The sequence below is a fragment of the Pyrus communis genome, chromosome 7 (genome assembly GCF_963583255.1).
Source record: "Pyrus communis chromosome 7, drPyrComm1.1, whole genome shotgun sequence".
NCBI lineage: Eukaryota > Viridiplantae > Streptophyta > Magnoliopsida > Rosales > Rosaceae > Pyrus > Pyrus communis.
This window is the reverse complement of record NC_084809.1, coordinates 1,223,125-1,248,066: the sequence shown is the minus strand read 5'-3', so window position 1 is coordinate 1,248,066 and position 24,942 is coordinate 1,223,125. Positions and strand designations below refer to the sequence as shown.

The following is a 24,942-nucleotide window of genomic DNA, read 5'->3' as shown; positions in this document are numbered from 1 at the left end:
ATTAGACTAATAACTAGTCTAGTCCAGTCCAGTCCGAGTTAGTGAGGGCAAACAAACGCCCAAGTTATAGGTAAGAAAATTATTAAATGAAAATTAAGCTTAACGCAATCAATTAGGTACGAGAAAAGTTTGTTTAATGCCCTTCGAAGGTAACGTTGGTAACAGTAGTGAAGAAAATCAAGCATTGGGAACGTTAAAAACTTTTCGATTTATTTCATTATTCGTTAACTAAAGCCATTCAATGACTTGGCCATTTTGTTTACAAGTAACATTGTTCATTCAATGACTTGGCCATTTTGTTTATAAGTAACATTGTTCATACCATGTTTTTATACCACATTTTTATACCATTTAAGTGACATTTGATGTGGACAACCACATTTGAAAATTTTGCAAAACCTAAGGAAATGAAGGGGAAAGACTTCTCGTATACCACAATCATCATTTAATTAACTAGTTTTTATTAATTATTAATTTATTAAATAATGAATTAAATTTAAAAATCTGATTAATTCAAATGATATCATCTAAAGTAATATGAAAATGTGGTACAAAAACATAATATAAATAGCATTACTCTTTTGTTTACGCTATCTTTACGAGTACTGCATGCACTATGTATATGTGTGTGTGTGGATATATACACACACAAGCGAATAAAATTCTATGTGATCATCTATCTTTACAAGCAGGAGGACCAGCTAGCTAAGCCAAAACATGCAAGGAGATGCTGAGTTCTGTGGTAGGGAGCTTTTAGGGTTTGGCATTGTGCATGAAGTCGACACAAGTGCGGCAGCTGCAGTCCCTGTAGCTCGACAGTTGAGACAGCCGAGAGACAAGAAGTGCAACTCTTGCATCACCAGTGCAACCTGAACAGCTTTTCCGACCGGCTCGCTCTTCTGCAGTTCTGCACCAGAAGAGTTGATTTTGTCATGCGGATGAATGTAAAATCAAGACACCATCAAGAATAAGTAAGGACACCATCAAGAATAAGTAAGGACACCAAGATACATATTAAAAGTTGAAAAAACCTTTATATAATACCTCTGGTAAATCATTGATTCGATATTAGAGAATCATAAGGTGTTCTTCATCAGCCTCGTCTTCACCATCATCTAGAGTTTCTGAAGCTACCCTCCACATTCGAACTGTGTTTAAATTAACCCCGATATTACACACTAGAAGACTACTCACTTTTCGTTCGTACACAAACACTCAATCTTGGGGTCAATTTATAGGGAGGGTGGAGGCTTGGTGAAGGAGAGGGGGATAGGGTTAGGTTTAGGTTTTCGAATTCTTTGCCCATCGTTTTTCTTTTTGTTTTTGTTTTCCTTGTTTGGGTGAGATTTTTGTTTTCCATTTTTCCTTTTGTTTTTGTTTTCCATTTTTGGGTGAACCAATACAATGTGCTTGATGACCATTCAATGTATTTGAGATGACAATGTACAAAGAAAAATAGGGAACACCGTAAGATAAGGAAACAAAGTTCAAATGTATTTGAAGATTTCCATTTATTCTCTTGTTTCCAAACTTGTAAAAATAGTCAGAAATAAAGATCGATAAAAATTGAAATCAGCCCAATGTAAGCTTGGGAAACGAGACTACGTGCATGTCCATGTACGTGGTTTCTCTTTTTCTTTTTCTTTTTTTCTTTTTTTTATGCAAAAGATGAGAGCAAAATCAAACTCAAGATCTCATTTTGCAAGAGTATGGTTAAAGTGAAAGCTTTCATGTTTAATAAACAACGTACAAAGAGAATAAACCTAGTTTAGAGTTCACTTTTCACAGTTCATATATACATAAACATACATATATATATATATATATGGATAAACTAGATTGATACATTTCTTGAGAGGGTACGCAATACAACTGATTGAGAATTTTTTTCTTCAAACTACATAAAGAATTAGGCGAGTCATACTACACTCAAGGGTTTCGACAACGGTTGACTAGCAACCTACCCTTTCCCCGGGTCCTGAACTCTCAAAGAGAGTAAGCCGGCCGCTTGTCCCCCTACAACTTAAAGGAAAAATACCCTAGGTAGAACAATGGGAGGATAGAAAACAAAGAAAGTGGACCTCCGTAAACTGTCCCTGCCGGTGAAAGCAACCGGAAACAAGGATTAACCAAGGTCACCATTGCATCAAATAAATAAAGATCAAATAATGGGACTGTCCTCCGGCAACAGGTCCACCGAAGGATATGGTGGAGACCAAGGAGTGAGCTTCCGTGATGAGACTCTAGTTGCAAAGAATGTTAACATCAGCAGCCCCTGGAAATGAAGGCCGAAGGGTCATGCAGCTAGATTGGGACAGAGTCTCGAACAATATTCATCAGTTGCGGCAGAAGTTACAATCTTCATGACCAAGGCAATCATCGCGACCAACTACTGCAACCGTACTTATGTCGATCGTTCCATTCTTCACGAAGAATTTATTTACATTCGATAATTCATATGAGTAGTCGACAGTCAGCACTTCATTTTGACGTCGAATCCTTGTGAGTGTACCATGTTCGTATGTTGATGTAGATTCCGTCTAATTGTGTTGCCTATCGTGACTCGGCTAACAGAACAAGAATGCTGCTACACTGCACCGTATCTAAACAGATGCATTGCTAATCAAGACCAGACAATGGTAGTATCAATGCAAAAAATTGGATGAATTTCATAAAAAGACGATACCAAAACCATACCGGAGATGGAAAAGACCACGTAAAAAGAATTGAAATTTTGATTAGATATAACAAGGTGAGTTTAAGCACGTAAATACACATGACAAAATTGCAATTGATAAATGAAAATTTCTTAAAACTTGAATGGTCGATTCTTTTTTTCTTTTTCTTTTCGTCAATAAGTTGATTTTCTGCTCTAGCAACAGACTTGAAGTGGTAGCATTGACTTTGTAACAATCAAGATTGGTAAAACCGTCAGTTTATACAGTTGTCACTAGCCATTTTTGGTCCTAAATCTTTGGGGTTGCTTTTCCAATAGATTTTCTAAATTCTTCATTCATCAATACTACGTACCGTTGAATAATACGAGAATAAATGACATCTAACTGAAAATAGAAGATTTAAAAAGTTGTAAAAATCAAATCTAAGAGTTTAAAAGAAATGCTAGCAAGGCTCTTTGAAAAATACGACACTCTAGACACTTTGCTGCCTCATAGTTTAACTTTAATTTTCGTGTCAACATTATAAAATATTGTGCCAAAATATTAGCTGAAAAAGTCTATAACGTTAACTTTTCTCATAGTTTGAACCTAGTGCTTTATTCACCCTGCAAGCAGCAACAGAAATGGATATGGACGACCACCAGACGTCGTCGTCGGAAGCGGCGGTGATCCAACACAGGGCGTACGCCAGGGTGGGGCTGCTTGGTAACCCGAGCGACGTCTACTACGGCCGCACGATCTCCTTCAGCGTCGGAAACTTCTGGGCCACCGTAAGGTTGCAGCCGTCCGATGATCTCGTCATCCAGCCCCACCCCACCCACGACCTCGTCGTCTTCCGATCCCTCGATCACCTGGTTCGTCGCCGCACCACTTCAATTTCGCAATTGCATATAATCCTAATGTTGAATTGAATCCTGCAATTAAATTTAAACTGAAATTTCCATTTGCTGTGATTGAATTGAAAATTTGAAATGTGATTGAATGGGAAAATCGAAATCGAACAGGTGAATCGGTTAGGTAGTGAGGGATATTATGGAGGTGTTCGATTGTTGATGGCGATTTGCAAAGTGTTCTTCGATTATTGCAAGGAAAATGCGATCGAATTGGAAACTCGAAATTTCACTCTCTCGTATGATACCAATATCCCTCGCCAGGTAAATCTTAATTAACTAAATTTTAATCACACTAACGAATTAATTTTAGTGATTTAAGTGAGTAGGGATTTTGATTTTTGTGTTTGTGTTTGAGTTTGAGATTGAGACTGAGATTCCGATTTCGATTTCAGACAGGACTTTCGGGATCTAGTGCGATTGTGTGTGCAGCCCTGAGCTGCCTTCTTGACTTCCACAAGGTTAGGCATTTAATCAAAGTGGAGGTCCGCCCCGGCCTCGTCCTTAATGCCGAGAAGCAACTTGGCATTGTTGCCGGTCTTCAAGATCGGGTGGCGCAGGTTTATGGCGGCCTCGTTTACATGGTATTTTAGTTTCAACCATTCCATGTTAACATCCTTTCAAATTTCAACCATGGCATGTAGTAACTTTTCGACTTGTTAGGAATTTGCCAAGGAAAACATGGATACTTTGGGGCATGGAATTTACACACCCATGGATGTTAGTCTTCTCCCGCATCTTCACCTCATCTATGCCGAGAATCCAAGTGATTCTGGGAAGGTTAGCGTTTCCTTATCGTTTTCCACTTGTTGAGCAATCTGTACAAGAATTGACACATTCATTGACTTTTGATGGCAGGTACATAGTACCGTTCGTCAAAGGTGGCTCAACGGTGATGAGTTTATAATATCATCAATGACAGAAGTTGCAAATATTGCACTAGAAGGAAGGATGGCCTTACTTGAAAAGGACTACACTAAATTAGCTTCTCTGATGAACAGAAATTTTGACCTTAGAAGGTTTGAGATTACCTGCTTGACTCGTTATTCGATTATGTGTGTCATTCATGCGAGGAATATGATGTTGTTCGAGACTATTGCCACTCAGTGTCGATTTTGCACAAACTGTACATTTGTTTGCTAAACCTTTTTCAGTAGTCGCTTCAACATGCTAGAAGGTCCGATAATAAGAAGAAAAAAAACGTCACTATTTGCGTCCATTTGGGTGTGATGTCAAATCTAAGAATTTTCTTTAATTGAGACCCTGAGCACCATAAACCCGTTACGTCCCTTCTTATGTGTGTTGGAATATGTGGCCAAGTGGCCAACTCACATCCATTTTCGGCTAATAAAATAATAAGGTGGACAAAATCATTGTTGCTTTCCCTGTTTTGAGGAGAAAAGGAAAAGGCTAGCAAGTAGCCTTATTATTTTATTTGTATTTGGTTGTTTTTTAAAGGGAATGAAGGGTGCATCCGAGAGATGGAAAAAGAGTAGGAAGGGCACCATTTGTTTTAGAGCATTCCTTTTGGAGAGAGCATCCAAGGGGGAGAGCATTCGGCTCTCCCATGGAAAAGGTTGAACATGGGTTGAGAGAAAATCAAGAGAGCTAGAGTGAAAAGTATTCTAGTGAAAGAACTCTTGGGGTAGAGTGAGGCTCTTGGGAAAATTCTGTGAGTGGGTGTACAAGGGATATGGGATTGGGTTATGTCGATTTAACTCATGTATACTTGTACTGTTATTCTCATAGTGAAGAGCAATATCTCTCCGGGGACGTAGGCAGTTTTTTGCCGAACCTCGTAAATTTCTCTGTGTCTTTATTTCTTGTACTTTATTTTGTTCAACTGTGTGTGATTTTTGGTGAGGTTGTAATCTGAATCTCGGTTCCGCACTAACGAACGGGCCAAGGCACAACAATGTGTTACATTGTCATAATGGGTTACGCCATGGCAGCTGGGCTGGAGTAACATCTTATATTTTGAACCATTTTCGCATTTGTTATGTTTGTGCATTTTATGGATGCTCAATGTTGGTATGTGTATGTTGTGCAGAAGCATGTTTGGAGACGATGCTTTGGGTGCTTTAAACATAGAAATGGTGGAGGTAGCCCGAAGGGTGGGTGCAGCATCCAAGTTCACAGGTAGCGGAGGGGCAGTCGTCGTCTTTTGTCCCGATGGTCCTTCACAAGTGAAACTCTTGGAGGACGAGTGTCAAAAGGCTGGCTTTAAACTCGAACCGATAGAAGTCATTCCCTCTCTTCTAAACGAGGTTGATCTACAAACCTTATCAAAATAGGCAATTAGTTGGTGTCTTCTGATTTAGTTCTCTTTAGGAACACAATTTTTACGCCTTTTGTTTGAAACGAATTATAAACTGCTATTTGTTTGTTCGAGTGTTTGATATCAATGCAAGTCTTTCCAGAGACCGAATGGAGTTAAAGATCAATTTCGACATTCAATATCTCTCTATCTATATTGACAGAAATGCTTTGAATCGAAATTGAAATCTAGGACAATCTAAAACGCAAAGTGGTAGCTACGAATACACAAAAGCATGAATCGAAATTGAAATATAATCAATACAACATATACACACTTTCCAGTTTCTAGGCCTCATTCATCTATTGTGGTTTTGGCTACATCACTCATACCAAATCACATGACCAAAGAGGAAAAAATTAATATTACGGTGAAACCTCAAGTTTCTTCATGGTATCAGAGCATATTGTTTCTTATGTGAAGCCCAACAGCCGCACCTACTCCACATCACCCTCTACTACTTCCTCCTACCCCTTGGGGAATTTCATGAATACAGGCTACCATTGCAGCGATCTCATGAGCTCCCTCGGTGAACTGCTGATTGGAATACCGAAGAAAAGCGGAGCAATCCGTTCCTCTTCTACCTTACATAGTGCGTCCGCTGTGTCACAGAGACTCGAAACATTACTAATGATCGCTGCGTGTGCGTCTACCTGCATTCACAAAGGAGGACGAAGAAATGTAATTATACTGTGAATGATTGCTTACCAGTTTAGGGGTCAATTAAGGTAGTCTAAGAAAACGAAAACAGAAACCCTAAAAGTTCAATTGATGTTTGGTTACTGAGAAATCAGAGAAATGTCATGGAAAATCAGCTCAACTGAGCCCCAAATTGGCGTCACGAGCTAAAGTTTCAAACTTTGCAAAAACCCTAATCCCGAAAATCTTTCAATTTTCAAAAAAAAAAATGCCACAAACCAAACAATCCCAAAACGAAAAGAAAGAAACCCCCAATTCACCTGCAAGAGAAGCTCATCCACCAACGACCCACAACAGGACTCTGTCCCCTGAATCTCTAACACCCCAGACCCATCCAACGACGCCGTATCCTCCCGTTCTCGCTCTTCCATTCTATGCTGCTCCTCCTCTCGTTGCTGCGCCCTCTCCTCCATTGCGCGCAACGTGCTCGACAGAAGTTCCCACTGGTCGATCTCCGCCTGGTACTTAGCTCTGAGTTTGAGAAGAAACTTCCTCCTCCGCTCTCTCCGGAGTTTCTGGGGATCCTCCTGTAGATCCGCGGAGGCCGAGGACGGTGGAGCCGGGACCGACTCGTCGGCATCTGCGTCGACCCGGCGCCGCTTCCTCCGCTTGAAGACGAAGCCGTCGTCGTTGCAGACCTCCCACTCTTGGGCGTCCACCCAAGCTGCTGCAGACTCCATTACCGCAGGAAGCCGCGAGCGGGAAAAATGAAAATTTCAAGTGAGAAATGACTTTTGCTAGCTCCGGATTCGTCACGGTGGAGTATCAGTGCCAAATAAACCTAAAACGTTGTCGTTTTCGTTTTTCTGCAATTAGGGAAATATTTTGAATTTGCCACCTCTTTTATCCATTTAGAATTTGCCACCTAATACGGAAAAAAGTGAAGCGTGGCTGCGTGAGTCACTGAGTCGTTGAATTAATAATTATTATTTTGCAATTTACAGCTGCTGTTTATTCAATTCAAGAGAAATGTTAGGAACTTAAATTTAGAGATTAAATTTGTAAAGTAAATGATGTATCACCAATAAGAATAAGTATATTTATCAACGTGTAAGTAATAAACTAATCATCAACATTCATGTTCTTTAGTTTTTAAAACTTTGTTCATAAATTTAGTCTCTCTAACATTACTCTTAATTTAATGTGAACAGAATGAGAGCAATCTGTATAACGAGTTCACTGTGATCGTAGAACGACATATCTTTTAAGAGAAAACGGTGAATTATAATTGAGATGGAGAAAGCTTGCCTCATGTCATAAGTAATTATCCAAGATAAACTACGCACCAAAATCAGAATTCTAATGCAACCTATCCATTATTTTAAAATTTTCCGCCTAGGTCCCGCGTAACGTTTGGTTACCGTCCAGATTAATCTCTAAACGTTTAAAAATTAAGAAATGAAATTTAAACTTGCTTAGGCACACGCCTAGATCACTTAGACACTCGCCTAGGTCGTCCAGACCTACCTAATTTGCGACTCTTACTTAGACAAAAAATAAATAACTTTTATTTTGCGTTCTAATAATTTATAATCTATATACTATTCTAATAATTTATAAATGCTCTTAACTGTTTGGGCTTCAAGTTCGTCACATCGAATTACTGGTAAGCCCGGCTAATCCATCATCTTTTACGAATTCCACTAACCGTATGATACATAAGACGAGAGATGAATTCTACCTCTACGGGTATAGCACGAAAAATGCAACCTTAAAAAGCACTAGTATTGTCGTAGCAACAATACACAGCCAGACCGAATGTAACTTTGTGTTAAGTACAGTCGAGCTGTATTTGTACAAGTTCCTGTCACCATTATTTTTGAACCTGAATCCTCTCCGGATCCCAACAAATCTGAGTCTATGGATCCAATGATCCAGACCGTTGAAATTTGATCTAACAACTACATACAGGTAGCCGCTCTAAAAATTATCATAATTGTAAACGTTGAATCAAGTTTCAACAGCCTGGATCGTTGGATCCTTCGACTCAGATTTTTGGGATCCGGAGAGGATCCCGGTTCATTACTTTCAACCCTCTAATGAGCTGTTGAATTTGGAGGATCAACTCCCATTTCCTCAAAATATGCTTTCTCGGCGCCGGTCATTCGTGCTTGAAACATTGCCCATTCGCTATGACACCTCTCCCTTACCCCTTCCCATGGTGCTCTTCCACCCTCCGCTTGCCCCTGTCGGGCGAAAAAAATCGGTGACTACATTGTTCCAGATAAAATCGTTATATCAGCTGAGGTTAGAAGCTTGAACTTACTTGGTTCCCGAGTGAAGGAACGCCTTGATGGACAATCCATTGCGCGTCCACGACTCCAATTTTCTTATGTGCAGGCTGTTCCCAAGCAAAGATAAAAGATGGAAGGCCCTAAATTACAAATTTACGATCACAAGCAGGAAGGAGTAATATTTAAGGCACAGAGAGAGTCGTTGTTTCGAACCTCAACACAATTTCTAAGAGCAAAATCCAGACCCCAGCCATGGACCAGGTCATTCTGCAAAAGGGAAAAGATTATAGAAGTAGCATTAGAGCAATCACTAAAGGCCTTGCAACGGATTGAGCTGAGAAAGACGATGATATATACCTGAATCATATGCCAGACACAACGCCATGCATCCCGAGAAAACACAGGTGCCATAATTTCAACAAACCTGCACATTTTGGTATTCATGTTAGAATGCATTAGAACACACTCCAAAAGCTTCCACAACGGTGATGGATAAGATTATCTTTACATACGATGCACATGGTGGCAAATGCGGATCACTGCACCAACCAGGTCTCTCCTCTGTCTGCCTGTAGGAAGAGGTTCAAGAAAACGTAAGCCAAGCAACAATTTCAATCAATGGTTGAAGTATTATCAATGAGCGGAATATAAAGACCGATTAGAAAATCTGCCAATCTTACATGTGAACTTCGCTGTTTTCTCTCCGCCTTGTCATCTGCCATGTTAGCCCACTCTTTGGATCTAAACCTGGCTGTGATATTTCCAAACCATGTTTCTTTACCAATTTTATGTATCTGGTACACAGAAGATTAAAGCCTTAACATTTAGTTTATCCTAGCAGCAATTTTCAAAATTCAAATAACACAGCACAATGAATTCTCAACGCTCACTTCTCAGCATCAAAGTGTTCCAGACCAAGATCCTCATCCCAAATAAATACGTATTCGTACGGTGCCACAATGTCAGGATGCAAAAACCGCTTGGCATACCACCTGGAAGCAATTTCCAGGACGCTTAGGTGGGGTTTAACATAAATCTCTTGCACAATTATTGGGACAACTTTAAATATTCAAAGCAGCTCATTTTTTTCTAACCATTTAGTTTGCTTCTGAATGCTCATGTGGATAGCTCGCTTCGACCATTCAAACTCATCCCATTCACTTGTCAAACCATCGTAGTGAAACAAAAGTATGGTGAAATTCTCTGAAAACTGTAAATTTACGTTTAGGAAGAGAAACAGAGATAAATAACTGCACAAATGAATTTGTTGAGAGAACAGACCTTTTTCACTGCTGCATCAACGTTTTTTTTCTGAGCACAACCTACAGTAAAGGTTACAAGATACTTTGGCTTGACAAGTAAGTCCTATAAGTTCCACCTCCAAAAGAAAAGGCAAAGATTAGAGAACAGGTCTGAAAACATAATCCAATTCTCAATCAAAACAGGACGTGTCATTCATACTAAAGTTAGAGTGCAGATGCACACCTCACTGGGCAGACCCCATAGTCGGTGAAGATAGAAATCCGACTCAGATGCAATGATACCAGGCGCTAGGCTTTCAGCCCCACGAGGATTAGTTGGAACCCAAATCTGCATTGTAGTCAAATGGATAGAAGTCAGTGCCATGACATAAACATCGGAACAATAGATCGCACCAAATTTCCTGGAACAATTACAACATCAAAACAGCCTAAAGAAAAGTATAACCTTTCACTGAACCCTATAACTTTGCCTCTAGAACCACTATACGAGCGTGTGAATTCAGCGTAGTATCTTAATTTCCTTTAGCAAGCAAGCAATTTCTGCTCATTATTGTTACGATAATTAGCCTAGGGGAAGGCCTAAATCCTTCCATGCTGCACAAGTATAATTTAAACATACCTTTGTCTCCTGAGACACATATGTTTCAGTGCGCTGCTCGTTTCCCTTCAAAGAAGACAAGGCACTCAACAACACTTGGGGTGAAAACCCGGAGTACTTTTCCTCTATGCACGAAAGATCAATTGAAGGAAAAAGGGTGGACGGAAGATTCATCTACCATATTCAAACACAATAAAGAAGTCCATGTTACTCTTCATACGATCATATGATTCAGAACCAAATTCATCTGAAACACAACCATACAGAAAAAACGATAAAATAATAATTCGTGCACCTTAGTCAACGAAATTGTTGGAAACGATACTCCTAAAAAGAACCCGACTACAGCTCCAACAAAGATTGTCACTGCAAGCCTCATTGTCTCATTGGGGTTTCTTAAATTTCCGCTGCATCTCAAAAGAAGTTCACATTACACAAATGATGCAAACTCTGAGTTCCGTTGTAACATCAATGAACGTAAAAGATTACAGAATGAACAAAACAAAAACAAAAATAAGATTTATAAGATTCGAACATGCGTGTCGGAGACCCCATATTGCTCAAGTTTGATCCCACAGTCACAAAGATACAGGTTGAATTCTAGCAAGCAGAGGGTGTTCCACACGCACGAAAATCGGCAGATTCTACAGCTTCAGTGGTGAAGCAACCATCAAACAACCCTGCAAGGCTGCAACGATAAATTAATTAACTTCAAACATGCTTTGCGAGTCAAATTAATTTCATTTTTCAAACAGTAGCTCACTGGCTTTGTTGGCACCACTCATCAGCTGAGCCAATTCTAATTACAGCAAAATTCATAGCTAAGCAACCTAGTACAACAACAACAATAACAAAGCCTTATCCCACTAAGCGGGTTAGCTGTATGAATCCTAGAACATCACTGCATTCGGTTTTGTGCCAAATCTTCCGTTAACTCCAAGTAATCCATATCTTTTAAATTCATGTTAAAAATGGCATTAAATATTATGCGGAAATTTCAGCGGGAGTTTCTAAATTTAATTAATTTATTAATCATGAAGTTAAACTCAGTTAAACGCATCAAATCCGGAAATATTAACACAAAGGAGATTAAGGAAAGTAATTAATAATTAACGAGAATGTAAAAACGTACGGAGGTGATTTTGCCGTGAATAAAAGTTCAACGCGGCGGAGCAAAACCGAACACGGCCCAGCTCCGTCGGCCGGCAAGGCCTTCCAGTTCCGTTTCCCTGATTCTCCGATTGGGTTTTTGAAAATGGCACCAACGAGGAACTGCTGAGATTTGAACTCCACCAGGAATTTCCATTTCTGTGACGCCTTTTATTAACGCCTTCGTTCGTTCCGTTTGGACTTTTTAATCACGTGCGTCGCCCGTGCCGGGAAGTTTTGAACCAAAGGATCCAGCCATTGGATGAATAGAGTTTGTGGGACCCGCGTGAAGGGAGTGGAGATCTGGCCGTTGACTGGGAGTGAGGAATTCTTTGCGCGCGGGAGCGCAGAAGAAACAAAAATATGCGCTTTTCGTGATTTACGAATGGAGAGGAAATGATGGCTGTGATTTGATTATTTTGATGAAATTGGATTTTTGGAGGGTAGTGTTTTACAATTTTGGGGCCGGCCATCTCCCTTTAAAAATTAATTTCAGTGATGATTTTTATGTTTTGTTTTATCCAATACGTACTCTTCTTTATTTTTTATTTGAATAATTAATATTATGACACATTAGTAAAACTCAACTAAAATGATTAAATTTGGAAAAACAAAATGCGGATTTAGAATCAGGACGTCGAAATACGTTAATGAGGGTCTTCGAATTTTTTTACAGAAAGTCATCGAAAAAGTCAATGATCAACCCTAAAAGTCAATAGAGACGCTCTGGAGGTCAAATATGTTAAAACTTCAGAATTTTCCTAAATGAATGTCAAAAATAGATTTGAGAAATCGAAATTAGCCGAGAAGGGTTTCTGAGAAAATTTTAAAAAATCAACTAACAGTCAACAACTAACTTTAACAGAATATTCTATTAAAGTTAACTAAAAAGTTAACGGAATCATATTCCCTCTAAAATCTGAAATGAACTTGGGTCGAATCCAGGTTAAGGCAAAATAATATTAAGAATCAAATAAGAATGCATTTTTTTCTTGTTTTTTAAAAAGGGCAACTGGTAACCACAATTATCTACCCTTTCAAGCCCATAAAAGTCGCTAATTGAGAATTATAGCTTACCTGTGATTAGATCGAAAAGATTTACAATAGTCAAGATTAAGTAGGGGCATTTTTTTTTTTTCTTCTTTTAGGGGGACTATTTGGTGGTGAACCACAATTATCCATCCATTCTCAACTCATAGGAGGCTAGTTGGGAATTGGACCATATACGTAGTCACGATTCACAGGTTACAAAAATATCGAATCCAGGACTTCATATTTTTTCTTTAGGGAGTTGATGCTCACTTTTTTTACTGGACCACTTATCGTGATTTAATAATGTGTATTTGTCATTTCACTTTTGGTTTGTTTACGGTGGAAACGTGAATATTTTGACTATTAGAGTGTAGCAGTGCCAAACGAGGAGGTCCATCCCAGCCACACTTATTTAAATCAACTTTTGTGATTTGAGCTGGCCCACCCAATGAACCGCAGAACAGCGGACTTGGCCCACTAATCTTTAATTATTTTAAAATATTATAATAGTTTGTTTCAACATTTTTTTAAGTTAAAGATAAAAATACTTAGCCAGTTAATCATTATTAGTCTAAGAGAAATGTTATGGCAACTATTTCAAGGTGGGATTCTTTCTAAATTTTCTGTTATCTCATAATTTAAAATTTTAAAATCAATTGTCGTGTCAACATTCTAAAATATTGTATTAAAAACATAAGATGGTGGAGAGTCCTATTAATTTGTAATATTAATATTGTATTTAGGTATGAGATTTAGGTGAATTTTTATGAGGATGGTTTTTTTTTATGTTGACCTAAGAAATAAACTGGTCCAATATGAAATAAGTAAGTGCAAACATAAAAGGACTGAAATAAGTCTAGTGCATTCATAAATGGACCGAAATCAATTGATCGAACACCTATCGGATTGGGTTCAATTTGATAAGTGGCAATTTTTTGGCACTCATTTTCCGCACATTGCTATTGGGGAATGGCTGCGATCACAAGCAAGTAATTGAATGGGTCGGGGGCTTCGAAAGCAGGTGCGGAACAAGCAAACGTTTCAGGATATGGTTTTTAAGCAAAAAATTTTAGATTTGATTTTATTAGTTTTAATAAAAATATCGTGTATCAAAACAATACAGTATTCTAAAATTATAATTTATGAATATAAAATTTCAAATTAGAGAGTAGGGGCGAGCACAATGTTCTAATCAACTAAACATCTTCGCTTTTAGAAATTTCTCAATTTGAACTCACGAAGCCAACAAGATTCCAATCTATTATGTATTTCAAGAAACGACACATCCTGATCTTGAGATTGTCAAACTCGCATAGGTTTCGAATCTTTATGAAGCTAAACACTTTAACCCTGCATTTCGGTGTATTGTATGTGTTATTGATTGGTGTGATTATTGGATGGTATTGGAATGCATATGTGTCGGTGAATGGCAAGATGACTAGAGAATATTATAGTGCTTTGTTGAATGTTCCTTGAGGTGCTACATGCTTGAATTGTGGTATTATGTTGAGACATAGTGGTCTGTGTGATGAATGTTCGAGTGTAGTGAATGACGAACTACAAATGGTTGGATCCCCGTTTAGGGTACGTAGGCAGTCTAACGAGGAGGTTAGATGCAACCATAAAGTATACAAAAAATTACTACGCTTTTGGATCATGAGTTGTGTTTGGCTTGTATCCTAGATGCAATGTATGATAGATGTGCGGGTATTTAGTGAAGTCACGCGTCGATCTTGGACCTATGTCGGGATCGGGGCGTGACAATTTATATATAATCATATATAATATAATTGTATTATAATTAATTAAATACTTTATTTATTATTTACTGAATCCATTACCTTAAGAATACAAAAATTGCAATGTGTGAGTTGCATTTTGTGGGCAAGTTAAAAAGTTTTAATATGAATCAAAATTTATGAGAATCCAGACCAATAGTACTTATGGGAGATATCAAAGATCAACCAACATTATCAATGTTTAGCTTTAATTTTTATGCTCCACAAGATCCATTCATTAAATCATTTTATACATCAAATATTTAGTGACGAAATTAATATTTACTAAATTATTATACTTTAATTGAACAAATATATCTTTTGTATTGACGAAGATAGATATAACCGTTAACCAATGGAAATATGTTACCCGGTGGGTATGATTATGGATAATACCCAATGATTAATTAGTGGTTATGAATATGATTAATTTTCGTTATTATGAGGATAAATATAACATATTCGTCCTCAAACCGAACCGTTGTCACCCCCACTAAGATCTGAAAGCCTCATAGAACCAGTGAGAGGGTTCTCACTTCGGAGAGAAGAGCTCTCACCATGCAGAGAGAGAGTATTGCCTTATCTCAGTTCAATATTGTATTTAGGTAGATTTTTATGAGGATGTTTTCTTTTACGTTGATCCAAGAAATAAACTGGTCCAATATGAAATAAGCCGAGTGCATACGTAAATGGACTGAAATCAATTGATCGAACACTATCGGATTGGATTCAATCTGATAAGTGCCAAATTTTTTGCACTTATTTTCCGGACAGCGTTGTCGGGGAATTGCTGCAATCACAAGCAAGTGATTGAATGGGTGGGAGTAGGCCTGATAATTTCTAACACGATCCAATAATCCAACATGAAATTAACAGATATTCAAATCAACACACTAACGTATCGAATAGTTATCGGGTAACCCGATAAGCACTTGTTAAGATAACAGGTTGGTTCGGGTATACATGTGAGTAACACGATACACGATAAGCAAAATATTAATTTTATAATTTTATAACCCTAAAAAATACTATAATAATTATATATATATATTAATTTAACAATTTTATACCCCTAAAAACTATAATAATTATATATATATATATATTCAATTAAATTTTAAAAATTGGTGACCATTGGATCGGCTTAAATATACATACTATTCAATTTCTTAAGTGTTATACGTACAAAATAAATAAATTTAAATCTACTTAATAAAAAAAAAATACACACACACACACACACCATTGAACTTGATGAGATATGAATTCTACGAAACTAATTTCAACGATCCAACCGTCAAACTTGTTTGTATATGCTTCAAGATTACATCAGCAAAAAATCGCAAAAAACATACATTCAAAGATCAAGTAACATGACAAAACTTTTCGACAGTTATAAAAAGAAAAATCACGATTTAACGGCTATTTTAACTCCGATTTTGATTATTTTTTTTATAGTTACACTCATTGAGCCTATATGAATACAATGAATGAATTCGATGTTCAATTTAAAATATTTACACTAGTGGATACCACTAAATCTTATGTTATACTTAATGAAAGTATAAATAAACTCTAAGTGTTAGTGAATCTATCGTTTTGAAGGTATGCATCCTACGAAACTAATTTCAACGATTCAACCGTCAAACTTGTTTGTGTAGCTTCGAGATCGCATACGCCAAAAATCGCAAAAAACAATTTTCAGAGATCAAGTAATAGAACAAAACTTTTCGACGCTTATAGACGAAAAATCACGATTTAACGATTATTTTAACTCCGATTTTGATGATTTTTTACAGCTACACTCCTTGAGCCCATATGAATACAATGAATGAATTCGATCTTCAATTTAAAGCTTTGATTTTGATGATTTTTTACAGCTACACTCATTGAGCCTATATGAATACAATGAATGAATTCGATCTTCAATTTAAAATATTCACACTAGTGGATATCACAAAATCTTATGTTATACTTAATGAAAAATCACAATTTAACGGGTATTTTAACTCCGATTTTGATGATTTTTTTTTACAGCTACACTCCTTGACCCTATATGAATACAATGAATGAATTCGATCTTCAATTTAAAATATTTACACTAGTGGATACCACAAAATCTTATGTTATACTTAATGAAAGTATAAATAAACTCTAAGTGTTAGTGAATCTATCGTTTTGATGAGATACGCATCCTATGAAACTAATTTCAACGATCCCACCGTCAAACTTGTTTGTATATACTTCGAGATCGCATACACCAAAAATTGCAAAAAACAGACATTCAGAGATCAAGTAATGGGACAAAACTTTTCGACGGTTATAAACAAAAAATCATAATTTAACGGTTATTTTTCTCTATGGGTTTTGTTTACTCCATTCATCGCATGCTTTTGGTTCTCATATATTAGCTGAATTCAATCTCTCTCCAGGTCTGCATATTTTTTTTGTGGGTTTGAAATTTTGTAAATTTTTTTGGCTTTTAAAAAAATGAACTGCCACCAATTTGTCACCTCTTTAAAAAAAAAAAAAAAAACAAATTCTATTTTTTTGTTGGATTTCCATTTTCCAACCCAAAAAAAGAAAATGCAGTTTTAACAAACAAAACAAAAAACGAAAAACAAAACTAATGGAAGGATAAAACCAGCGTCAAAACAAAACAAATCAGAAAATTACCCAAAACTTCAGCACCATTTCAAACCCCATTTCTCTCCATCTTTCTCTCACCCCAAAAATCTAACTGCAAAATCCATCCTCATAAATAACCCCATTTCTCTCCATCTTTCTCTCTCCCGATCAATGGCCTCCATGTCCACTTTACTAATCTCCACCTCTTTCCTTCTCTTCTTCTTCTCCACCACCACCACCGTCCGACTATGCTCCGCCCAAATCCCCGGAAACAATCTCGACCGTCCTCAATCCGACTTCGACTGCACTGGTCGTTGGATCCATATCCGACAGCTCCCCCCGTCCTTCAACCTGGATCTCCTCTCCAATTGCTCTGGCTACCCTCTGTTCAACGACTTCTGCCCTCACTTGGCCAACAATGGCCTTGGCCAGAAAACCCATAATATTTCTCACAGCTGGTACCGAACCGACCCGTTAATGCTGGAGCTTATTTTCCACCGTCGGATGCTCGAATACCCATGCCTCGCCTCAGATCCCCAATCTGCCAACGCCGTCTACCTCCCTTACTACTCCGGCATCGACGCCCTCCGTTATCTCTACGGCCCTGATTACAATTCCAGCTCTGAGCAGGGCCTCAATTTGTTCGATTTTTTGACCAATGACGACCCGGTTTCTTGGTATAGGCATATGGGTCAAGACCATTTCTTGGTTTTGGCCCGACCCGCTATGGATTTCTCCCAGCCGTTGCGAAACGATCCGCCGCTGTGGGGGACTTCGCTGCTCGAATTGCCGCAGTTTTTTAATGTCACCGCTTTGACAGTGGAGGCTCGTGCCTGGCCATGGCAGGAGCACGCTGTGCCTTATCCGACATCGTTCCATCCACCCAATTTATCCTTATTGGAGACGTGGTTGCAGCGAGCGAGGCGGTCCCGCCGCACCACATTTATGATGTTTGCCGGCGGCGGCGGTGTTGGAAATAATCCGAACATTAGGAGGAGTATTAGGAACGAGTGTGAAAACAACACCAAAGCAAATAATGTGACTTCAAACAACAATTTGGGGAGGTTTGGAAGTGGGGGTGTCAGGTACACAAAGTTGTGTGACATTGTGGATTGCTCCCATGGGATATGTGAGTATGACCCAATTAGGTTCATGAGGCCAATGCTGCAGGCTAGTTTCTGCCTACAGCCTCCGGGTGACACCCCGACGAGGCGGTCCACATTTGACAGCATTGTGGCTGGCTGCATCCCCGTATTCTTTGAGGACTCGTCTGCCAAAACGCAGTACGGGTGGCACTTGCCAGAGGATCAGTACGGGGAGTTCTCGGTGTTTATACCGAAGGAGGATGTGGTGTTCAAGGAAACTAGGGTTTTGGATGTGCTTAGGAGCATTCCTAGGGCTAGAGTGAGAAGGATGAGGGAGAAGGTGTTGGAGATGTTACCAAGAGTTATGTATAGAAGGCATGGGAGCTCAATGGGATTGAGAGCTAAGAAGGATGCTTTTGATCTTGCGATTGATGGTGTTTTGAACAAGATTAAATCTAGGGTTCTAGTTCAACCTAGGGTTTTCCCTTAGTGACCCACTTGAATTTTACTTTTGTTTTTTAATTTTTTTTTTCTTTCCTTTCTTGGCATTGAAGTTATTGTAATTATTGATTATGTTGTACATATATTTAGTTTTATGCAAGTGTAGTGCTACTTGATTAAAGATAAAACACTACGTTTAAATGAAGGAAATAAACTTAGAATTTTGACAAAAGTTAGAATTTATAAATTAATATGCATCAATTCCTTTATCTGGATTCATAAACATAGAAATTTAGAGAGGTGTATTCAATTGAGAATAAGAGATTTGCAAAGATTCCACATAAAATTTTGATTAAATTCCCTCGAAATCTCATAAGAAGATGTGAGATTTGTGGATGCTTAAAATATACTACGAAATTTGTTCAATTCCTTCTAATTCCTCAACTTTATCAAATTCTTTAAAATCAATTTCTAATTGAATACACCCGGATTTCTAAGAATTTTAATAAATTATCTTAAAATTCTAATTGAATACGTCTTGAATTTTAAAGAATCACTTAAAATCCTGATTGAATACCCTTAAATTCATTAAAAGAATTAAAATCCCTCAATATCTCAATTGATTACACCCTCCTTAGAATAAAACAAAATCAGATTTTTGGGACCTCAAATTCCTACGTTTAAATTCCATAGAAATAAATGTCATTTTTAAATTTCGATGAGTAAGAGTTCAAAAATAAAAGATTCCATATTCAAATTCCATTATTTTTTAAAGTTAACCAAACAAGAAAATTCACAAATTCTAAAAAATAGAATTCTGTAATTTCAAACTTAATAATCTTAAATTTCTTCATCCAAACAAAATCTTAAGAAAAATGTTTGTAGATTTGGATTTGGCAAATCAACTAGAGCAGTGTGCTCCGCCGACTGCGCCAAGTTCAAATCCCGACCCTTGGATGATTGAACTTCAAATTACGCTATTATCATATTGTTTGTCAAAAACAAATGTTTTGAAAAATGCTCAATTCAAACATGAGATATAGAGTAGCTGTCTTCGTTGCAGCATTAGAATTGTTATTTTAGCCTTGCCTTGTGACTCAAGAAACAGAAAACAAATAAATTATTGGACCGACGAAAAACAATACAATCTTATTGAGGGTGCCAAAAACTAAAGAAAAACAAATGAAAGGGCGCTGATGGAGATTTGATGCAACAATACCTAATACATTTGGAACGTGATGCAAGAATTGCAAAACCGCGCTTCATACGGCTAGGACGACGTTCTTGTTCTGTATTGGCAGGAGGCGAGGTTTCGAGTTTCAACCCCATCTGAAAATGGTAGAAGCCCAAGTCAGACCTGCTCCAAAACCGGCAGCTGCAATAGTATGGCCTGGTTTCACCTTCCCGCTTCTCACAGCTTCGTCCAATGCCAACGGTATGGAACCAGCGCTCGTGTTGCCATAGTTTGCCAAGTTTGAAATCACCTGTTCTGATGGGATTTGAATGCAAGTAGAAACCGCATCAAGGATCCTCTGGTTTGCCTGCATTATTGATTTGTCTTATCAGAACAAAATGTAATACGTCGCTGGTTTGCTAGGAAAACCTTAGGTCATTAAGAAGCTCCCTTGAAGTGCTATATTCGTTCAAACTTCCCATGACGAAGAAAATGAAAATGTAAGCATTATTTCTCAATAGTGTACCAGTTTAGTTCACTGGACATATATGACAGGCTGGTATAGTTTTGGAAATAAAAAATTATTAGGCTGAAGTTACTTGCCGTATATGTCTATTTTCCACGCCTAAATATTTTCTGAAATTAAACGTAATGTGGGAAAGAAATTGTAGTTAAATGATAATCGGTAGTTGTAACTGACGGTAGAGCAGAGAAATTGTTTAATCAGCAAAACCTGGAGTAAACTTTCCCAAAGATATCATTCGTCATACCTGATGGAGCAGTAACCAATCAATGCTAGATGCAGGGAGACCAGCCTTTGCAAGGGAATACTCAATTGACTGTGGCACAACACGCACAGCAAAGCGAAAGACCTCTTTACCATTCATTTGAAGGCAGGAATATGAAGCTTGTCTTGGAGGGAAGCCTAGGCCTGAACCATTAGAACCCAACGCATCGTCTGTTTCATTTTCTTTCAAGGCAGCATTTAGATGTCTGCAAATAGAGTGATCGGTCAGTATCAGAAAAATACTGTACTTGCTGAAAAGGTGCATAAAACAAACATAGAAATCGAGAAAACGCAAACCTGTATCCTTCACGTTCCTCTATCGGTCCAAAGTTAGAAGCTGAGAGGGACTTCAATGCCCTTATATAGAAAACCAGTCCTTAGAGCTAAGTAAACCAAGTCGTTACCCTTAATGTGACAATACGCTGATACTAGATCCAAAATAAATCCACTACAAGCAGCTGTAATATCATACGCTAAAGGATTCCTTGCGCAGCCGAGTGCTTTCTGAACCTGAAATTACAATATAATACAAATTGAAAAAATGTAAGCATTTACTGTATTAATTAAACAACATAAGCACTAAGAGTTTGAATTTTTGCTTGAGCATTCATTAAAATGCGAAGCTCAACAACATCAATATTTAGCTCCACTTGCACTATACAGGGGTTTCTAACATGCAAAATAGAGTAACACTCAATTGTTCGTTCTATATCACGTGTGAATCATGATCAATATAGTCCAGTATAGTTCACATGGTTGGTCAAAGTTCGTGCCATGAAAAAAGCATAAAACTAAATAAGCACAACAAACTTAATCAATAAAATAACCGACTAGGAATATAAAGAAGAGACCTTAAAAAGCTACAGTTTTTAAAAGTCAGCCAGCGGTAGTTCGACCAAATACTGAACAAACCAAAAAAAAGCATGTCACATCTAGTACAAAACTCCAGTCCAGTCAAGATGAATCGCGCTAATGGGAACTCTTCTAAAGTTCTTAGACATAGATGCCCACAAGGATAAAAGAATCTACTTCTGTCTGAATAGAACCCCTTTATAAATTAATGAAACTTGCAATGATCTGTTACTTTTTATTTTTCTTCTACATAACAAATAAATACACACCTAGATAGATGAAATTTTGTTCATCACCTAAAGATTTATAAGCCCCTAAAAACATGGAGAATAAAATATAATAGGAATCAATATTGGCAAAACAATCATATAATGCACACCACTGTGAAGCTCAATCCCTTTTCTTTTTTTTTAAATCCTGACGACTTAATCCAGATACCATCCAATGATCTATATACCTTAGGGGGCACAGCCAAAGATTTCATCAGGCGTAGATGTGCACACCAAGATTAGGTCCACATCATCAACATCAACCTGTGCCATCTCAAGAGCTTTATGCGCTGCCTCGACTGCTAACGTTGTCAGGCTCTCTTTGCCTGTAATTTTACAAGAAGAATGTCATTATATAGAATGGGTAACATAAAATATCCACTAGACCTAAAAATGAGGACGAGAAAAGAGACACATATTTGACTAAAATAAGTGTTCAGATAAAAGGTAAAAGCATTCAAATATCCAGTACAACATAGGAAAGTCCCCCTTAGGCTCTTACACATCTTACACTACCAGCATTAATCAGGTCAAACCTCACCATATGCTTATAGTTTCAGTTGTCCGAATAGAATGGTGAAGCCATAGTACTATGTAACAGATTTTGTTCAATAGCGACAGAAAGAAGGTCATACAAGCCGCTATCTGACAAACCTCATCCTAGGCAAGATTCAAATCGTCAACCTGAGAGGTCCAACAGATTGTTTCCTCTTGTAATGCAGTGCATATGCACCGCAAGTATGAGACTATGAAGCTGAATTTCCTAAGTTAAACCCATAGCATGCGATTTAAAAAAAAGAGGCTCGACACAGGCTAAGCTACCTCAAACTGTTTACCAAATTTATGACATTATCATGCACAGAAAAGTATGACCTGACCTGAAATAACTCGTCAATTACGAATCCCAGTGCGAACAGATATCCAATCATCGTTAGTATCTACTACTTTCGCAAGATCATCATTTGAAATCTTAAAGGCTGGGTACTGCTGAGCCTCATCCAATTAACTTGCAGCCTTTACTGACAAGCCTGAAATAAAATAGAGATTATTTAAGATCAGACAGATTATCATTTATCAGCTGGTATTCATACCCCCATTTAACCAAAATGCAATCCCAGTACTGACAGTGGCTCTGGGCAAAGGCACTCTGTTTATTACATAAAACACATAGCAGTGGCCACGGTCCAACCTGGGATAGCTTTAACCAAGAACAATTATAATTAGATGCAGGAGACAATTTTAAAAGATCCGTCCAAAGCCATGGGCCACTGGTAGGAATTTAATTTTAGATTTTACAAAAACAGAAATAAACAACCAATTCATTCAGGACAAAGTTCAATAACACACTAGGCATTCAATAAAGGAATTTGGTAGTTTGGTCATGTTCTACATTTAGCACCCTTTACCAAGCCATTAAAGAAGATAGCTACACAGCGCAAAGACAATCCAAATGCAGGAAAAGGAAAAAAAAACCTTAATTTGATGAACAATTTTTTTTTCCTGGGGTTCATAAGATAACCAGACGACAATAGGCAAGAAAAAGTCACTTTAAGTGGGTCTACAAAAGTGGTAAACTGATAAGATAAACTTTTAGTTTTGTTCACGATTATTGCCTTTATTTCCCTTCCATCATCCAAAACATTCTCTTAGTTTAAGTGGGAGAGAGAGCAGACAGATGGCGAAGCCATCGGAAGAACAGTGATACAAGCAACCTTTAAAAACCAATACAAAACCTCATCTAGAAGTATCATCAAAAGGAAATCTAAAATTTTTGCCAAATACTGATTCACCTAAGCTCATGCCTGTAATCCGACTTACATCAATGAAAACGCTTCTAACTTAGTTGCATCCTCTAGTTAGTCCTAAAATTGATTTGTTAGACAGTTACTTCACTGTGCCTTAATCATCTATGTATATGTATACTTCCCCAAATTTTAGCCTTAAATTGATTGTAGTTACTAAAAACTCGGCTTGATTTTGGATCGGTTGTAGCTGGCTTCGTTGCTTAAGCCTTGTAAATTCTACTGCAATGGAGATGAATAAGATCATCCAATTCCAAATCCTCAGTGATAATATATCCCAACCAAAATTAAAAACTTTGTGCAGCACAAGTTTACACATGGGACTTTATTCCCCATCCCTTTCATACAGAAAATGGATATGCACTGGCATGCTATTGCCAACCATAACTCGAATCCTACTTATCGAAACAAATCTAGCATATACAATACAAGTAAAACCAGAAAGCTAAAGAACTTTATGACTAAATGCAAATCATGAAGCTTTCCAACAAAGATAATAAATCAAATGCAAAATCCAATATACAAAACAATAAGGGGCAATATCACCAAAAAGAATGAAAGAATGGAGATTGAACTCACTTGGGTGATCGAGATTCAGAAGCGGAAGCTCCAACATGCTTCTCTGCGCCTTCAAAAGTGCTGGAGCAGAATACCCTCTCCGAGATTCCCTCAGGGGAAGGAAACCCAGATCCAAAAACGCGTATTGAAGGCTCGGAAAGAACCCAGATGCATTGGTCGCCATTTATTTAAACCCACAAAGCAAAATTTCAGACCCACAAAAAAAAATATGCGGAGCCAGAGACCGGCCCTTCTTTCTTCGGAGGGTCCAAAGGCTCCGAAAGCACATACTCGATAAACAGGTGTTTCAGAAGACGGTTTCTAACAATAAATATAATATTGATATATTATGTATTAGCATTATAGTCTAATTATATTATTCTTTACAGATAAGTGAAAAAATTTTGTTTTAATTTTGTTTTATAATATATCGTGTATCAACACAATACAGTATTCTAAAATTCCAACTTTTGATCATAAAATTTCAAATTATAGAGTAAGGCAAGCACAACGTTCTAGTTAATTAAACATCTTCGTTTTTGTAAATTTCTCAGTTTGAATTCACGAAGCCAACAAGATTCCAATCTATTGTGTATTTCAGGAAAGAGACATTCTAATCTCAAGATTGTCGAACTCGCAGATGTTTTGAATTTTTATGAAGCTAAACACTTTTTCCTTACAAAAATACCCAATTAACCTTTTTTCTTTT

At 37.6% G+C, this 24,942-nt stretch overlaps 5 protein-coding genes across 6 annotated transcripts; 2 read left to right on the top strand and 3 right to left on the bottom strand.

Moving 5' to 3' along the window:
* Positions 1–3,289: 3,289 nt before the first annotated feature.
* On the top strand, positions 3,290–5,989 carry LOC137740892 (glucuronokinase 1-like). Its single transcript, XM_068480696.1, has 6 exons — positions 3,290–3,532; positions 3,683–3,832; positions 3,964–4,152; positions 4,232–4,348; positions 4,427–4,587; positions 5,619–5,989. Exons 1-6 carry the CDS (start codon positions 3,302–3,304, stop codon positions 5,860–5,862), a joined length of 1,092 nt encoding a protein of 363 aa, XP_068336797.1. The 5' UTR covers positions 3,290–3,301; the 3' UTR covers positions 5,863–5,989.
* A 250-nt stretch (positions 5,990–6,239) lies between these two features.
* Positions 6,240–7,386, bottom strand: LOC137738781 (uncharacterized). Its single transcript, XM_068478254.1, has 2 exons — positions 6,845–7,386; positions 6,240–6,538 (listed from the first exon to the last, which is right to left on the bottom strand). The coding sequence occupies exons 1-2, from the start codon at positions 7,262–7,264 to the stop codon at positions 6,383–6,385; spliced, it is 576 nt and encodes a 191-aa protein (XP_068334355.1). The 5' UTR covers positions 7,265–7,386; the 3' UTR covers positions 6,240–6,382.
* Positions 7,387–8,213: 827 nt separating this feature from the next.
* Positions 8,214–11,947, bottom strand: LOC137740936 (uncharacterized). The gene is made up of 14 exons (XM_068480740.1): positions 11,811–11,947; positions 11,214–11,366; positions 10,974–11,085; positions 10,700–10,852; positions 10,304–10,408; positions 10,100–10,183; positions 9,913–10,028; positions 9,709–9,810; positions 9,499–9,612; positions 9,331–9,387; positions 9,176–9,242; positions 9,032–9,085; positions 8,851–8,925; positions 8,214–8,770 (listed from the first exon to the last, which is right to left on the bottom strand). The coding sequence occupies exons 2-14, from the start codon at positions 11,231–11,233 to the stop codon at positions 8,621–8,623; spliced, it is 1,209 nt and encodes a 402-aa protein (XP_068336841.1). The 5' UTR covers positions 11,234–11,366; positions 11,811–11,947; the 3' UTR covers positions 8,214–8,620.
* Positions 11,948–17,335: 5,388 nt separating this feature from the next.
* Positions 17,336–18,995, top strand: LOC137741079 (probable xyloglucan galactosyltransferase GT19). The gene has a single exon (XM_068480884.1). It carries the CDS (start codon positions 17,437–17,439, stop codon positions 18,838–18,840), a length of 1,404 nt encoding a protein of 467 aa, XP_068336985.1. The 5' UTR covers positions 17,336–17,436; the 3' UTR covers positions 18,841–18,995.
* Positions 18,996–19,925: 930 nt separating this feature from the next.
* Positions 19,926–24,523, bottom strand: LOC137739861 (beta-ketoacyl-[acyl-carrier-protein] synthase III, chloroplastic-like). Of its 2 annotated transcripts, none has more exons than XM_068479589.1 (6): positions 24,255–24,523; positions 22,752–22,901; positions 22,062–22,199; positions 21,050–21,262; positions 20,736–20,958; positions 19,926–20,332 (listed from the first exon to the last, which is right to left on the bottom strand). In XM_068479589.1, the coding sequence occupies exons 5-6, from the start codon at positions 20,850–20,852 to the stop codon at positions 20,111–20,113; spliced, it is 339 nt and encodes a 112-aa protein (XP_068335690.1). In that variant the 5' UTR covers positions 20,853–20,958; positions 21,050–21,262; positions 22,062–22,199; positions 22,752–22,901; positions 24,255–24,523; the 3' UTR covers positions 19,926–20,110. The 2 variants fall into 2 exon arrangements, 1 of the variants encoding a protein (XP_068335690.1); XR_011069122.1 differs by having other exon boundaries at positions 20,322–20,424.
* Between the last annotated feature and the right edge of the window lie 419 nt (positions 24,524–24,942).